Raw genomic sequence first — 16,092 nt, forward strand, 5'->3', positions numbered from 1 at the left:
GGGAGAGGCCACAACAGCGAGAGGCCCGCATACCGAAAAAAAAAAAAAAAAAAAAGCAACATGCAAAGAATAGGATGTGATCCTTTCATATAAAACAAAAACAAAACTAAAAGGTTTTAAAAATCTACAGTATTATGGGTTGAACTGTGCTCCGCCTCAAAAGATGTTGAGGTCCTAACCCCCAGGACCTGTGAATGTGACGTCACTTGGAAAAAGGGACTCTGCAGATGATCCAATGAGGTCATCAGGATGGGCCCTAATCCAGCGTGACTGGTAAACTTACAAAAAGAGAAATTTGGACACAGATACCTACAGAAGGCAATGTGGAGATACAGGGAGAAGACAGCCATCTACAAGCCAAGAAATGCCGGAGGCTACTAAAAACTGAGAGAGAAGCATGGACTAGATTCTCCCTCACAGCCCTTAGAAGGAACCAACCCTGCCAACACCTTGATTTTGAACTTCCAGCCTCCAGAACTGCGAGGGAAAAGTTTCCATTGTTTAAGCACCCCCAAATGTGGGGCACTTTGTTAAGGCAGCCCTGGGGAACTCATACAGATTTCTTGGTGTGTGCATTGACAGTTCTTCTGGAAATTTGGGGGAGTGGCACTCTTTCACTTACCTTTTTATACCTTTCTCTACTCTGAATTTTTTAAAGCATGCTCCTGTGTTACTAATATTAGCAATTTATGACATCAATAGTGGTGAGATTTGAGCTCATTTTTTTCTTCTTCGTACTCTTCCGGGTAACAAGAAGTCACAGACATTACTGGTAGGTGGAAGGAGAAGAACAGCTAAAACACCAAAGGAGGTGGTGATGAGTAAGCAGGGACTGGGGCTTGAAATGCCCAGGGAGGTGGCAGGAGCTAACACCGGTGGGCTGAGGACAAGGGACAAACCTTGATGTAGTAGACGTCCCTGTCATCCAGTATCAGTTCCAGGTGACCCGTGCAGGCACTTTGCAGAGTGTCAATCTTTCCTGGGAGACAAAACAAGAGTTTAGAGACCAGGGTTCAACATCCTGGATCCGCCCCTGTGTTCACCAGGGGATGTCCTGCTGGTTTCCTAATCTCTGAGCCTGTGGCTCCTCGCCCATAAAACGGCTATATTTAGTGCCGACCTCAGAAGGTGGCTGAGGAATCCACAGCGAGTGGGCTGCATCTGGCACATGGCCGAGGGCACGGTGAAGGGGAGGTGCACTGTCATTACCATCCAGCTCAATTTTCTTCTTGGGATGGAGAAGCTTGAGCCGGAACTTCCTCTGGGGCCAGCTGTAGCTGACATCCACCCCGACGTCCCTGGGCACTTCCGACCTGGGCGTGCCCATGAAGATGTGGGCTGAGGCTTCTTGAGGGAGCCAGCAGTCCTTCTGGAAACACAGCAGAGTCCTCAAGATCAAGAAACCATCCAGGCCCCCCCACCTTCAAAAACTTGAGTTCTTACGCTCATCCTTGTCCTCGCCAGATAAGAACCCCCAAACCAGGAATTTGAGGATCCGTATCCTGGAGGAGAGTCCTACAGGACAACTCAGGACCACAGGGACAGGATCTCAGTTTGTTCAGCAAACAGCCAGGGAAGGAGGCTTATCGCACACCATCGGCACCCTGCCCAGATCCCCTTGAACCCCTTGACCAGCTCAGCATGCTCATCTCCCAGCTTCTGTGCACTTTGCTCTTAACCCCTGGCACCTGGGACCTCCAGAGCATTGCCCTCCGGCACAGGAGTGAAAAACATCCCGGCTCCTTAGCCTCAAGGGGACCAAACTCTGAGACGTAACTCCTGCTCCAGGGCTGCCCAGGGATCATGCTGAGGCTGCCACCGCACCTGCCATCACTCCTGCTCAGCTTCTTCCCTCCCCTACCCTATTTTCTCCACCCTCTTCCTGGGTCCTCCTGGAGTCTTTTCTTCATCCACACTTTTACCCAAATCCTTGGCTCCAGTCTGCTTCTGGGAAAACACAGCCTAAGACACGGGTCCCCTTTAAAAACATGCATCAGGGACTTCCCTGGTGGTGCAGTGGTTAAGAATCTGCCTGCCAATGCAGGGGACACGAGTTCGAGGTCTGGTCCGGGCTAGAGCCTGTGCTCCGCAATAAGAGAAGCCACAATGAGCAGCCTACGTACTGCAAAGAAGACCCAATGTAGCCAAAAATAAATAAAAATAAATCAATTAATTAAAAAAAAAATAACCCTGCATCATCGTCATTCATTTAGTACCAATAAATGTTGACTACTGTGTGTGAGGCACAGTTGCAGGCATGGGGAATGCAACTGTTAGACACAAAGTCCCGCCCTCTTGGCACCTACATTCTAGAGGGGGAGGCACAGGACCTCCAGACACAGAAGTAGGTAAGACAGCAGCTGGCGGTGGTGAGCGCTCTGCTGACAAACTCAGAGGGTCAGGGGCCCTAACAGGGTCATTGTTCTGGACTGGGTGGTCAGGGAGGGAAGCTGTCTCTGAGGAGGGGGCGTTTGATGAGACTTGAAGGAAGCAAGAGAAGGAGTCGAGTGGATGTCTGGGAAAGACTGTTCCAGGCAGAGGAAACAGCCAGTGCAAAGGCCCTGGGGCAGCAATGCACTTGGCATTTAATAAAAAGGAGGTCAGTGTGTCTGGAGAGCGGTGAGCCTGGTAAACATTTGGGGAGATGGGGAGGAGGCGCCGGCATGGCTGGATCACTGAAAGCCTATTGGTCAGGGCAAGTGGGTCCTACTCTGAGAGGAATAGGAGCCATTGGAGAGTTCTGAGCAGGGGAGGGACACAGTCCTTTGGGGATTTTGGAAGGTTTATCTGGCTGCTGGTGGAGAACATATGGTAAGGAGACAAGAGCAGGAACTGGGAAATCAGATAGGGGGCTGCTGAGTGCCCATTCTGTGCCAGGTGCTGGGAACACAGGGGTGAGAAAAACAGACACTGGATCTGTTCCCAAGAACTGAGTGACTAGTGGGGAAGACAGATCTTAACCAACTGGTTTCAGTAATGAACACAAATGTGATCTAAAGGGAAGGAACATGATCCTACTAGAGCGCATAACAAGGGAATATGACCACTTCGGGGTAATCAGGGCAGGCTTCACTGAGGTGACCCCCCTAAACTGAACTCTGAAGATTGATTCAGAGTTACAAGTCATCAAGCCAGGGACAGAGGATCAGCATGTGCAAGGGTCCTGAGGCAGGAGGGAGACTACAGCAGGACCAGCCCAGCTGGTCCGGCTCCAGGGAGGAGGCCCAAGTCTTTATGAGTGATCCCCAAGGCTGAGGCCTGAGTAGAAGACCTAGGGAGACCCAGAACCTGGCTGGGAAAGGAGAAGCCATTCCGTAGGGCCTACCGGGGGGTGGAGGGTATAGGCAGCTTCCAGCAGATAGTGTTGGAGCCCCCGGTCCTGCTTCTTCAGCATCACAGCCGCAAACACAGGCACCGAGAGCAGGTACGGCTGCCCTGCTGGAGGCCAGCTCACTTCAGTGCACAGCTGCCAGCCCCAAGTGCGGGACGCTGTGAGAAAGGGAGCAGGCAGCATGGTCAGTGGAGAGCCAGAGGGCTCGAGGCAGGGCCATGGATGCTCCCATCAGCAAAGAAGGAGCGTCTCTACATTCTTTTGAGAAACAGTATTGTGTAGACGTTAATTGTATGAGGCCGTACTGTGTAGACCAGGGTTTCTCAGCCTTGGCACTATCGACACACTGGCCTGGATAATTTCTTGTTGTGGGAAGCTGCCCTGGACTCAACCCACTAGATACTGGTAGCACCTCCCGCACCAGGATGACACCCAAAAATGTCTCCAAACATCGCCAAATGTCCCCTGAGGGGCCAAAAATTGTCCCCAGTTGAGGACCCCTGGTGTAGACTATCAGAGTGTCAGGCCATACTGTGTAGGACACAGGCTCTGGAGCAAGAATGCCTGGATCCACATTCCAGTTCTGCCACTTCCCAGCTGTGTGACCTTGGACAAGTTACTTAACATCTCTGTGCTCTAGTGTTTCTCATCTGTCAGCTGGGAGTGATAACAGTTCCAGCCCCATGGTGTAGCTGTGAGGATTAACAGCTCAGCAAGCATTTAGGACAGAATTTAGCCTAAAGAAATCATTTACGTAGGCCCCTCCCCCACCTCAGCCCCAACATGACTGCAGGATCTGTGACTGTTTGGTATACCTCCTTCCCCTCTGTTTTCAATTTTGTTGCCTTTCACCTGATGCTATTATCAAAAAATTTTATCATGCTATTAAAATATGCCCTTCATTACAGAGCTTAAAAGTTATGGGATATCTCGGTACTTTACTAAACCAGGAGCTGGCAAACGTTTTCTGTAAATGGCCAGATAGTAAATATTTGAGGTTTTGCGGGTCACACAGCCTGTTACTCAACTCTGCTGTTGCTGAAGAAAAGCCACAGGCAACAGGCGTGGCTCTGCACCAATAAAACTTCACTTATGGACACCGAAACAGGAATGTCACAAATTTCTCATGTTATGAAATAGTCCTTTTGATTATTTTTCTGCATTTGGAAATGTAAAAGTCTATTCTTAGCTCAAAGGCCCTTATAATAAGCCATTCGCCTACTGTTGGATATTTGAGTTGCTGCCTATTTTTTGCTCTGTAAATAATGATGCAACAAACATCTTTGGGCACAGGGCATTTTTAAATGATTCTGGTTTATTTTCACAAGGTAGAGTTCTAGAAGCAGCATCATTGAGTTAAGGGGCATAAGTACTTTTAGGGCAGAAGAGTAACTCTGGAATTTGGATCTGGCATCTTACCCCTCAGCCCCCAGGACAACCATCTTGGGACAATGACACGGAGGCCCTGCTGGCAACCTACCTTCCTCGTCGGTACAGGATTGGGCCTCAGAAGGGATGTGAGCGTGACTGAGGCTCCTCATGCCATCCCCAGCGATGAGAAACAGCTGAGAGCTGGGTGGGAAAGGAGGAAAGTGCCAGGCGAGTTGTTTTCATTCAACCATAAAGCCACCAGGGCGAGGCACTGGGGCAAATCCCACTATCAACAGGACAGGCCTTTGGGGAGTCTGCACACTGGTGGGGGAGACACTCCATGAACACAGAGGGTGACAAGCACTATGAAAAACCTAAAATGGGGCATGGCATGGGCATAGGGTCTGCCTTGGGGACACAGCAGGACGTTCTTCAGCTCAGGGTTTGGAAAGGACTCTCTGTAGGGGTAACATTCGGTCAGAGAATCAAAGGATGAGAAGGAGCCAGCACTCCAAACAAAGGGAACAGCAGGTGCAAAGGCCCTCGGGTGGGAGAAAAGGGGGCTCTTTGGGAGCACAGAAAAAAGGGTGGTGAGAGGGGGTCAGAATGGAAGGGGGGAGTGAGGGGCAGGAAGTAGTGACAGGAGACAGGTGAGGGGGGTGGGCAGGGCCTCCATCGGGCAGGAGAATCATGTAGAGCTGGGTTATCCTAGAAGCAAGCAAGGGATTTTAAACAGGGGAGGGGAGAGCATGATAGGACTTAACTGACCTTTTAAAGGACACCACTGGCTGCTGCCGGGAGAGGGTCAGGAGGGCAGCAGTGCCTCCAGCAAGGGTGGGACACCGGGAAGGAGGCAGGTGGAGGTGGGGGCAGTCACTGTGGAAATCACTGTTCTCCAAGTGTCACCTCTCCAGGGGGCTGGGGACAAGCAGGCCCCAGGGGGGACCCCCGTAAATTGCTGAGGAGTGTGGGAATCCCCTCCTCTAGGCTGCCCTCAGTCCCTGTCACAGACGCACCCACCCCTCCTTGACACACGTGCACACACAAGCACGCCCGCGTATACCCCACTCACTGACATGCGCACACTCTCATAAACACGCCCACAGACACACAGACTCACAGGCACAGACTCACAGGCACATCCTTAGGCGCACACACTCACAGATACACGCGGTCAGACACAGGTGCACACGCAAGGCGATAGTGCACACACTCTCACAGACACATGCACCCAACACCTGTGCCCACCCTGGCTCGCACACAGGTGCACTCACGGGCTCCCTCCCCAGGTGTGGGAACCCACCTGAAGCGGAGCAGCTCCACAGCCTCCTCGGGTGTGTTCAGACGCACCCTGAGGTTCTGGCCCTTCTTCGCCTGGATCCCTCCATCCAGGCTGGCGGTGCCACGGATGCCGGTCACCCACCTCAGCCCAGCCTGCCCCAGGCTGCCCACTGTGCCCATCTGCGCCGAGATCTGGAGCAGGGCGCTGAGGAAGAGGCACACAACTGCATCCTGAAGCCCCAGGCAACGGCAAAGCCAGCACCAACCCACCCGGCTGCTCTCCGTGGTCCTGAGCCAGGGCAGCCCCTCCACCATGGACACCACTGACCATGTACTCCGTGTGTGCCAAGCACTCTACACTTCGCCATCGAATCCTCTCCATCACTAGTCTCATTTTACAGATGGGGAAACCGAGGCTCAGAGAGGTGACACCAGCTGTGTGGGTCCCACAGCTGGGACATGGAACAGCCAGTTCTGGAGCCCCAGCTGACGGAGCCCAAACCCAGGGTCTCCATGCCAAAGAGCAGCCAGCACAGGACACCCACATACCCCACGTCAGACCCAGAAACCAAGGACAGGTCGGCTTAGTGGCTGGGACAGTCGCCCAGCAGGCCTGGGAAGGTGAGCATTGTCAAATTCTGCTCAAAACCCTTTGTGCCATGTGGCCCTGGGTCAGCTGTGCACTCATCCTGAGTCTCAGTTTCCTCAACCCTTAGTGGGAAGAAGGAAAGTGTCCACCTCGTGAGTGGCCATGTGGGTTCAGTGGGCTCAGAGCCCATGTGCCTTAAATGCTTTTCCCTCTCTCCCATCTCCCCTCCCCTCAGAGGCAGAGGGAAGAGTGGAGCTGTGGCACGAGACGAACCCCAGCTGCCTCACACTGCTGTGCCACCTCGGGCATGGAACCTCACCTTGCCAGGCCTCAGTCTTCTCACCTGTAAAGTGGGTGTAGCCGCCCAGGTTCTCCTCAAAGTCTCTTGGCACAAAAAACACCCCATCAACAGTAGCTGATATAACAGGTGGTCAGAAGAGCAGGGCTCCCCTCCAGCCCATGCTGATGCCCCAGCTCTCTGCAGGGGCAGGCCCCCACCCACCCACCTCCCCCAGCTCTGAGGAACCAGCTACCTGGGCTTGACAGAACCATTCACAGAGAAATCCGAGCGCTGCTGGAAGTTGGCTGTCCCTCCGACCTGGATGCTGATGGCAGCTGAGGCGTTTAGGGTCAGCCGGGCTAGGAGTCCAGACATGGTGGGAAAAGTGAGCTCCTCCATGGCCAGGTTCAGCCTTCGGTTCACCTGCACTTCCTGCCCCTGCAGTCAGAGAACCGTAACAGTGCATGTGACAGCCCCACTTCCCCCTCACACAGCCCTCAGAGGGGACCTTATCATGGTCTCCAGTTTCCAGATGAGAAAACAGAGCCCACAAACATAAAATAACCCGGCCGAGCCCATGTAGCTAGAAACAGGAAGAGCTGGGGTTTGAACCAAGATAATTTACCGAGGGACATGGTCAGAGGTCAAGCATCCAGGGTCAGCCAGGTAAGGAGGGGTGTGGGCCCTGCCTGTGGTACAGAGCACTTAGTATGTGCCAGGCATACTCTAAACGTGTTGTTGCATTTTTACTGCATTAAGTCACTTGATTCAACAGCTCTATGAAGTAGATATTATTATACTATTACTATTCTATCATTCCCATTTCACAGATAAAGAATCTGAGGCCGTGGCAAGTTCAGCAACATGCCCAAGGTGGTAAGTGGTGCAGCCAGTTTTTGAACTTGGGCAGTCTGGCTCTAAATTCCATGCTCTTAAGTCTGAAAGTACTTTAGTGTTTCCCCAAAGCGTCAAAGGAAACATTTTCGGACCAGAGGGCAGGGAGGGGCCGAGCCCAGCCTGAGGTACCTTCAGGAGCTTGACAGCAAGCTCGGCCAAGTTCAGGGACTGGCGTGTCACATGACTCCCCATCGCCCTGCAGTTCACAAAGCTCAGCTCGTGCCCAAACACCTTCATGCTCAGCATACACTGCAGCGCCCGCCGCTCCCGATGCCTCTGGGCCACCTGTGACCAGGAACAGTTTAGCCGGGCAAGGTACCTGGACTTTGGGAGGGGGAAGGGGCACCTGGAGAGAAAAGTCAAGGGCTTGTGGGGTCCAGAACAGGGCTTGCAAAACTCATGGCCCAGAGGCAGAACCTGCAGATGTGTTTTCTTGGACCTGCACAGTCTACCCAATTTTAGCAAACTTTATTTTGGAATAATTTTCGACATACAGAAAAGTTACTTCCCCAGAGAAGACATACAGATGGCCAAAAAGCACATGAAAAGATGCTCAACATCACTAATTATTAGAGAAATGCAAATCAAAACTACAAAGAGGTATCACCTCACGTCTGTCAGAATGGCCATCATGAAAAAAATCTACAAACAATAAATGCTGGAGAGGGTGTGGAGAAAAGGGAATCCTCCTGCACTGTTGGTGGGAATGTAAACTGATACAGCACTACGGAGAATAGTATGGAGGTTCCTTAAAAAACTAAAAATAGAACTACCATATGATCCAGCAATCCCACTCCTGGGCATATATCCAGAGAAAACCATAATTCAAAAAGACACATGCCCCCCCAATGTTCACTGCAGCACTGTTTACAATAGCCAGGTCATGGAAGCAACCTAAATGTCCATTGACAGATGAATGGCTAAAGGAGATGTGGTACATATATACAGTGGAATATTACTCAGCCATAAAAAGAACAAAATAATGCCATTTGCAGCAACATGGATGGACCTAGAGATTGTCATACTGAGTGAAGTAAGTCAGACAGAGAAAGACAAATATCATATGATTTGCTTATAGGTGGAATCTAAACAAATAATAAAAATGAACTTATTTACAAAACAGAAATGAGTTACAGACGTAGAAAACAATCTTATAGCTACCAGGGGGGATAGGGAAGGCAGGGATAAATGGGGAGATTGGGACTGACATATACACACTACTATATCTAAAATAGATATAACTAATAAGGACCTACTGTGCAGCACAGGGAACTCTACCCACTATTCTGTAATGACCTATAAGGGAAAAAAAATCTAATAAAGGGTGGATATAGGTATAGTTATAACTGAGTCCCTTTGCTGTATACCTGAAACTAACACAACATTGTAAATCAACTCTACTCCAATAAGAAAATATTTTTTGAAGTTGCAAAGATAGTACCGAGAGCTCCCATGGACCCGTCACCCTGTTTCCTCCATTGTTAACATCTTACATGACCAGGAAACACGGTGAAAACTAAGAAATCAACACCGGCATGTTATTTACTAAACTCTGGACTTTATCGGATTTCACCTCTTTTTCCATTCCATCCTCTTTCTATGCCAGGATCCAATCCAGGTGCCACATGGCATTTAGTGTTGTGTCATGTCTCTTCAGTCTGCCCTGGTCTGTGACAGTTTCTTGGTCTTTATTTTTCATGCAGTGTGTATTTTTAAATTTATTTCTAATATTTAAAAATTGGGAGATTTTCTATAAAATCCACATAGCCAGCGTCTCGAAAAAGAGAAATATTGGCCTGTCTCCCCCTCCCTCCCAGCCCGCACTCACAACAAGGGGCAACAAGTGTTCAGAGCTGAGCAGTGGCTGCCACTCTGAGCTGAGGCCTGTGCTACATGCCTGACTGCTATACTCCCCACCATTCCCTGCTGTCTCTCCAACACTCAGGCCAAGGACTGCTGCCATTCGTCACTGTGCTTGTGCAAAATATATCTTGGGATGTGAGTCTATCACAAGGGAGAAAACAACAGACCAAAGGGACTGTGGATTCTAAGAAAAAACATTTATATCCAGCCCACTGCCCTTATTCAAGTTACTTGCTGGCCCCAGATCTAGTCCAAGAGGCTTTGGATGGTAGGGACCACGTCCTGATCATCTTTGTGTTCCTGGGCCCTGGGGTCACGGTTGGTGGTTAGTAAACGTGTTAACGTTTGAACAAATGCCCCAGCCACCACCTTGATTACCCCCAGATGTATGTGGAAATGACATTTATAAGAGCAAAAAGATGCTAACAATCTCAATGTCTATTGTTGGGGCAATGGTTATGTAAAGTGAGATCCCCACCCACAGAATGGGTGTGAAAATGTATGCGTACAATGAGTTTTCAGTAAGAAAATACTCAAGTAACAATATGAAGTGGGAAACCAGGGAAAGCACACACACACCCTAGCAATTCCACTGCTAGGTACACACTGGACAGAAATGTGCACATATATTCACCAAAGAGACATGCACAAAATGTTCACTGTACTACCCGTAATAAGCCAGAAACTGGAAACTACCCAAAAGCCCACCAAAAGTAAATGGATAGAGAAACTGTGTTATATTCACACCATGGAATGCTACACAGCAAGGAGAATGAACGAGCTGTAAGCACACAGCAACATAGATGGATCTCACGAACACACTTTAAGCAAAAGAAGTCAGACACAAAAAAGAGGAGGTGAGCAGCATTATTCACAATCGTCACAAGATGGAAACAAACCAAAAGTCCATCGGCGGATGAAGGGACACACAAAACGTGGTCCGTCCATACAATGCAATGCTATCCAGCCTTAAGAAGGAATGAAGCACCAAAACAGACATATAGATCAATAGAACAGAATAGAGAGCCCAGAAATAAACCCACACACCTACAGTCAATCAACCTATAACAAAGTAGGCAAGAACATACAATGGAGAAAAGACAGTCTCTTCAGCAAGTGGTGATGGGAAAGCTGGACAGCCGCATGTAAATCAATGAAGTTAGAACACACCCTCTCACCACACACAAAAATAAACTCAAAATGCCTTAAAGACTTAAACATAAGACTTGACACCATAAAACTCCTAGAAGAGAATATAGGCAAACATTCTCTGACATAAATCGTAGCAATGTTTTCTTAGGTCAATCTCCCAAGGCAAAAGAAATAAAAGCAAAAATAAACAAACGGGACCTAACCAAACTCATAAGCTTTTGCATAGCAAAAATCAGCTCGGTGCTTTGTGACCACCTAGAGGGGTGGGATAGGGAGGGTGGGAGGGAGGGAGACGCAAGAGGGAAGAGATATGGGAACATATGTACATGTATAACTGATTCACTTTGTTATAAAGCAGAAACTAACACACCATTGTAAAGCAATTATACTCCAATAAAGATGTTAAAAAAAAAAAAGAAACCATAAACAAAACAAAAAGACAGCCTACGGACTGGGAGAAAATACTTGCAAATGATACAACGGACAAGGGATTAATTTTCAAAATATATAAACAGCTCATATAGCTCAATATCAAAAAAATAAACAACCCAATCAAAAAATGGGCAGAAGACCTAAATAGACATTTCCCCAAAGAAGACATACAGATGGCCAAGATGCACATGAAAAAATGCTCAATATTGCTAATTATTAGAGAAATGTAAATCAAAACTACAATGAGGTACCACCTCACACAAGTCAGAATGGCCATCATTAAAAAGTCTACAGATAACAAATGCTGGAGAGGGTGTGGAGAAAAGGGAACCCTCCTACACTGTATGTGGGAGTGTAAATTGGTATAGCCACTATGGAGAACAGTATGAAGTGTCCTTAAAAAACTAAAAATAGAACTACCATATGATCCAGCAATCCCACTCCTGGGCATATATCCAGAGAAAACCATAATTCAAAAAGATACATGCACCTCAATGTTTATAGCAGCATTATTCACAATAGCTAAGACATGGAAGCAACATAAGTGTCCATTGAGAGATGAATGGATAAAGAAGATGTGGTATATATACACAATGGAATACTACTCAGCCATAAAAAAGAATGAAATAATGCCATTTGCAGCAATGTGGAGGGACCTAGAGATTATCATACTAAGTGAAGTCAGAGAGAGAAAGACAAATATCATATGCTATCACTTATATGTGGAATCTAAAACAAATGATATAAATGAACTTATTTACAAAACAGAAACAGACTCAGATATAGAAAACAAATTTATGGTTACCACAGGGGAAAAGGGGTTGGGGAGGGATAAATTAGGAGTTTGGGATTAACATATACACACTACTATATATAAAATAGATAAATAACAAGGACCGACTGTATAGCACAGGGAACTATAGTCAATATCTTGTAATAACCTATAATGGAAAAGAATCTGAAAAAGCATATATGTGTGTGTATATATTCAGTTATGTAAGTATATATACATATATGTGTATATATACATACGTGTATGTATGTATACATATACGTATGTGTGTATACATAAATGCATGTATATATATAACTGAATCACTTTGCTGTACACCGGAAACTATCACAACATTATAATCAACTATACTTCAATAAAAAAGCTATTTGTGCAATAGAAAAAAGAAAGGAATGAAGTACTGATACATGCTACAATACAAATGAACCTTAAAAACGTGCTCAGTGAAAGAAGCCAGACACAAAAGGCCACATATTGTATGATTCTATTTATATGAAATGTCCAGAATAGATAGATCTATAGAGACAGAAAGCACATTAGTGGTTGCCAGGGGCTGGGAAATGAGGGAATGGGGCGTGACCACTAATGAGTGTGGGGTCTCCTTGGGGTGATGAAAATGTTTGGAACTAGACAGAGGTGGTGGTTGTACAACATTGTGAATATACTACATGTCACTGAATTGTATACTTTAAAATAGTTAATTTTATGTTATGTGAACTTCACCTCATTTTTTTAAAGAGTACATGGTGAATGATTCCATTTATATTAAGTTCACAAAAGAAGCTGGATGTGACCCCTGCTGTCAACCATATTTAAGTAACAAGGACTGGATTTATCTTCCCACGTGCAGCAACCCAAAACTCAGATGAAACAGATTAAACAAAAGTTCCCAAGACATTAGACATCAGGTAACGTGAGACAATGAACCCAAGAGATGGGAAATAGCAAGGTGAGCCCCAGCTTACTGCCTGGAGAGAGCTCAGGCTGAGGTGCAGGGAGGGGAACAGAGCAGGGCATGACAGACTCTCAGGGTTGAGGATCTGGGAGTCCAGGGAGACCAAGGTAGCTGGACTTTGCAGGGCAGAGTACAAGAGAGGAAAGAGCCACACAGAGAAAGAACTCTGGAAACCTCCAGAGGGTCCCAAGGATCTCTGTAACATTGCATTAGGCAAAGATTTCTTAGATGTAACACCCAAAACTTTATGCATAAAAGAAATAGATAGGGCTCCCCTGATGGCGCAGTGGTTGAGAGTCCGCCTGCCGATGCAGGGGACACGGGTTCGTGCCCCGGTCCGGGAAGATCCCACATGCCGCGGAGTGGCTGGGCCCATGAGCCATGGCCGCTGAGCCTGCGCGTCCGGAGCCTGTGCTCCGCAACGGGAGAGGCCACGAGAGGCCCGCGTATGGAGAAAAAAAAAAAAAAAAGATACTGTTAAGAGAATGAAAAGACCATGCCACACACTGGGAGAAAATATTTGCGAGTCACATATCTGATACAGGCCTTGTGTTCAGAATAGAGCAGGAATTTTCAAAACTCAGTCATAAGAAGTCAACCGAATTTTTAAAAAAGGACAAAATATTTGAACGTACACTTCACCGAAGAGGAATGGATGACAAATAAGCACCTAAGAGATGCCCACCATCAGTAGCATTAGGAAAATGTACTTTAAAGCCCCAAGATACTACTACAAACTATTAGAATAGCAAAAACTAAAAAGTCTAATCCTACCAAGTGTTGGCAAGGATGTACAAAAATTAAAACTCTCATACACTGCTGGTGGGAATACAAAATGGTACAACCACTTTGCAAAACAGTTTAGCTAGCTCTTAAGCAATTAAACATACAACTACCATATGATCTAAGCCATCCCATCCTTAGATATTTACCCAAGAGACATGAAAACATATATTTATATGAAGACTTGTATACGAATGTTCATAGCAGCCCTACTTGTAACAGCCCAAAACTGGACATAACACAAATATCCACCAACAGGTGAATACATAAACAGACTGTGGTTCATCCATACCATGAACCACTACACGGCCATAGGAAGAAATAAACTATTAGTATACTTTACAATATGGATGAATCTCAAAATAGTTACGCTGAATAAAGGAAGTCAGGCCAAAAAGGCGTACATGCTTTAAAAACAAAAGTATACGCTGCATGATTCCATTTATGTAATATTCCAGAAAATGCAAACATCTATTTTGACAGAAAAAGCCTATCACAACAGGGGGCAGGAGGAAGGGATTAAGAAGCATGAAGAAAACTTTGGGGGTGACGGATATGTTGATTTAGTTGGGGATGGTTTCATAGTATATACATATGTCAAAACTTATCAAATTGTACACTTTAAACACATACCATTTATTGTAGTTCGATTATACCTCAACAAAGCTGATTTTAAAGTAGAGTTCATTGATGCTTTCAGGGGTCAGAACAGTGGTTACCCTTGGGTATGGGTGGGTAAACCAGAAGAGGGGGACCGAAGCGGGTATCTGGGGAGCTGATGAGGGTCTGGGCTCTGGTTGTAAAGATGTGTTCCACTGGGGGAAACACACGAGGTGGGCATTTCTCTATGTATGTGATACAGCTCACTACTGAGATCTGGACAAGAAATTTGCTTCTGTAAGGGGGTGGGAGGGCAGGGTCAGAGTTCATGGACACCTGGGTCCCCCAGACCCAAAGCCCAAGGTGACACCTGACAGCGTAGAGGATTGGGCGTGAGGTGGGCTTGGGCATTTCCCTTACCTTCCGCTGCAGGTCTCTCATCTTTCTGGACCTTTCTCCTGGACAGGCGGGGTGGGCTGGCTGCGGTGTAGGCCCTGGTCCCGGCTCTGAGGGCTTTTCCGCCTGGGCCTGTCTCTCCTCTTCCTGCCCCCGGAATGACTTTGGGCCAAACAGCCTGCTGGCCATTTCCTCGGCATTTTCCAGCCGGAGCCCCAGCTAGGAAGGAAAGCCAGGGGCTCAGGAGGAGTAACCCAGTCACAAGGCTGACCAAGAGTTATGGGGTTGGGAGCTTGAACAGGGGGGCCTGGGCTCCCCAGGGTCCATCCAGGCCCAAGTGCCAAGAGGTACAATCTTAGGAAGTCGGGCCTCCCTGGTGGCACAGTGGTTAAGAATCCGCCTGCCAACGCAGGGGACACGGGTTCGAGCCCTGGTCCGGGAAGATCCCACATGCTGCGGAGCAACTAAGCCCGTGCGCCACAACTACTGAGCTTGCGCTCTGGAGCCCGCAAGCCATAACTACTGAGCCTGTGTGCCACAACTACTGAAGCCCGTGCGCCTAGAGCCCGTGCTCCACAGCAGGAGAAGCCACCGCAGTGAGAAGCCCATGCACTGCAAGGAAGAGTAGCCCCCGCTCGCCGCCACTAGAGAAAGCCCACACGCAGCAACAAAGACGGTCCATCCAGGCCCAAGTGCCAAGAGGTACAATCTTAGGAAGTCGGGCCTCCCTGGTGGCACAGTGGTTAAGAATCCGCCTGCCAACGCAGGGGACACGGGTTCGAGCCCTGGTCCGGGAAGATCCCACATGCTGCGGAGCAACTAAGCCCGTGCGCCACAACTACTGAGCTTGCGCTCTGGAGCCCGCAAGCCATAACTACTGAGCCTGTGTGCCACAACTACTGAAGCCCGTGCGCCTAGAGCCCGTGCTCCACAGCAGGAGAAGCCACCGCAGTGAGAAGCCCATGCACTGCAAGGAAGAGTAGCCCCCGCTCGCCGCCACTAGAGAAAGCCCACACGCAGCAACAAAGACCCAATGCAGCCAAAAATAAATAAATAAAATAAATAAATTTTTTTAAAAAAATCTTAGGAAGTCATCAAGCTCCAGATCTACTTGGCAAGTGCCACAAAGCAAGAATTCCTACTGATTCTTTAAGCCCTGGTTCAAATGTCACCACCTCTGGGAAGCCTTCCCTAAATTCCCATATCACTCCCTTCACACATTCCCCCTCCCCTCCCCCAGCCAAATTTATCACTCCTTCCTCTGAGTGTCAAGCACACTACTCCAAGGTCACACTCAGACTAATTTGTGTGTCTCCCTTGCAAGATCCTGAGTTCCATGAGGGCAGGGACCTGTGTCTCATTCACTAAG

The 16,092-nt window shown here is 47.9% G+C and overlaps 1 protein-coding gene across 1 annotated transcript in view; it reads right to left on the minus strand.

Moving 5' to 3' along the window:
* The window catches only part of LOC129392709 (uncharacterized), a 126,515-nt gene that overhangs the window by 107,571 nt on the left and 2,852 nt on the right, over positions 1–16,092 (minus strand). Inside the window, 8 exon segments of the mRNA XM_055089741.1 lie at positions 900–979; positions 1,210–1,369; positions 3,326–3,489; positions 4,812–4,903; positions 6,006–6,188; positions 7,106–7,290; positions 7,879–8,034; positions 14,748–14,942. Coding sequence (XP_054945716.1) covers positions 900–979; positions 1,210–1,369; positions 3,326–3,489; positions 4,812–4,903; positions 6,006–6,188; positions 7,106–7,290; positions 7,879–8,034; positions 14,748–14,942 — 1,215 coding nt within the window.

The sequence above is a fragment of the Physeter macrocephalus genome, chromosome 14, assembly GCF_002837175.3.
Source record: "Physeter macrocephalus isolate SW-GA chromosome 14, ASM283717v5, whole genome shotgun sequence".
Classification (NCBI taxonomy): domain Eukaryota; kingdom Metazoa; phylum Chordata; class Mammalia; order Artiodactyla; family Physeteridae; genus Physeter; species Physeter macrocephalus.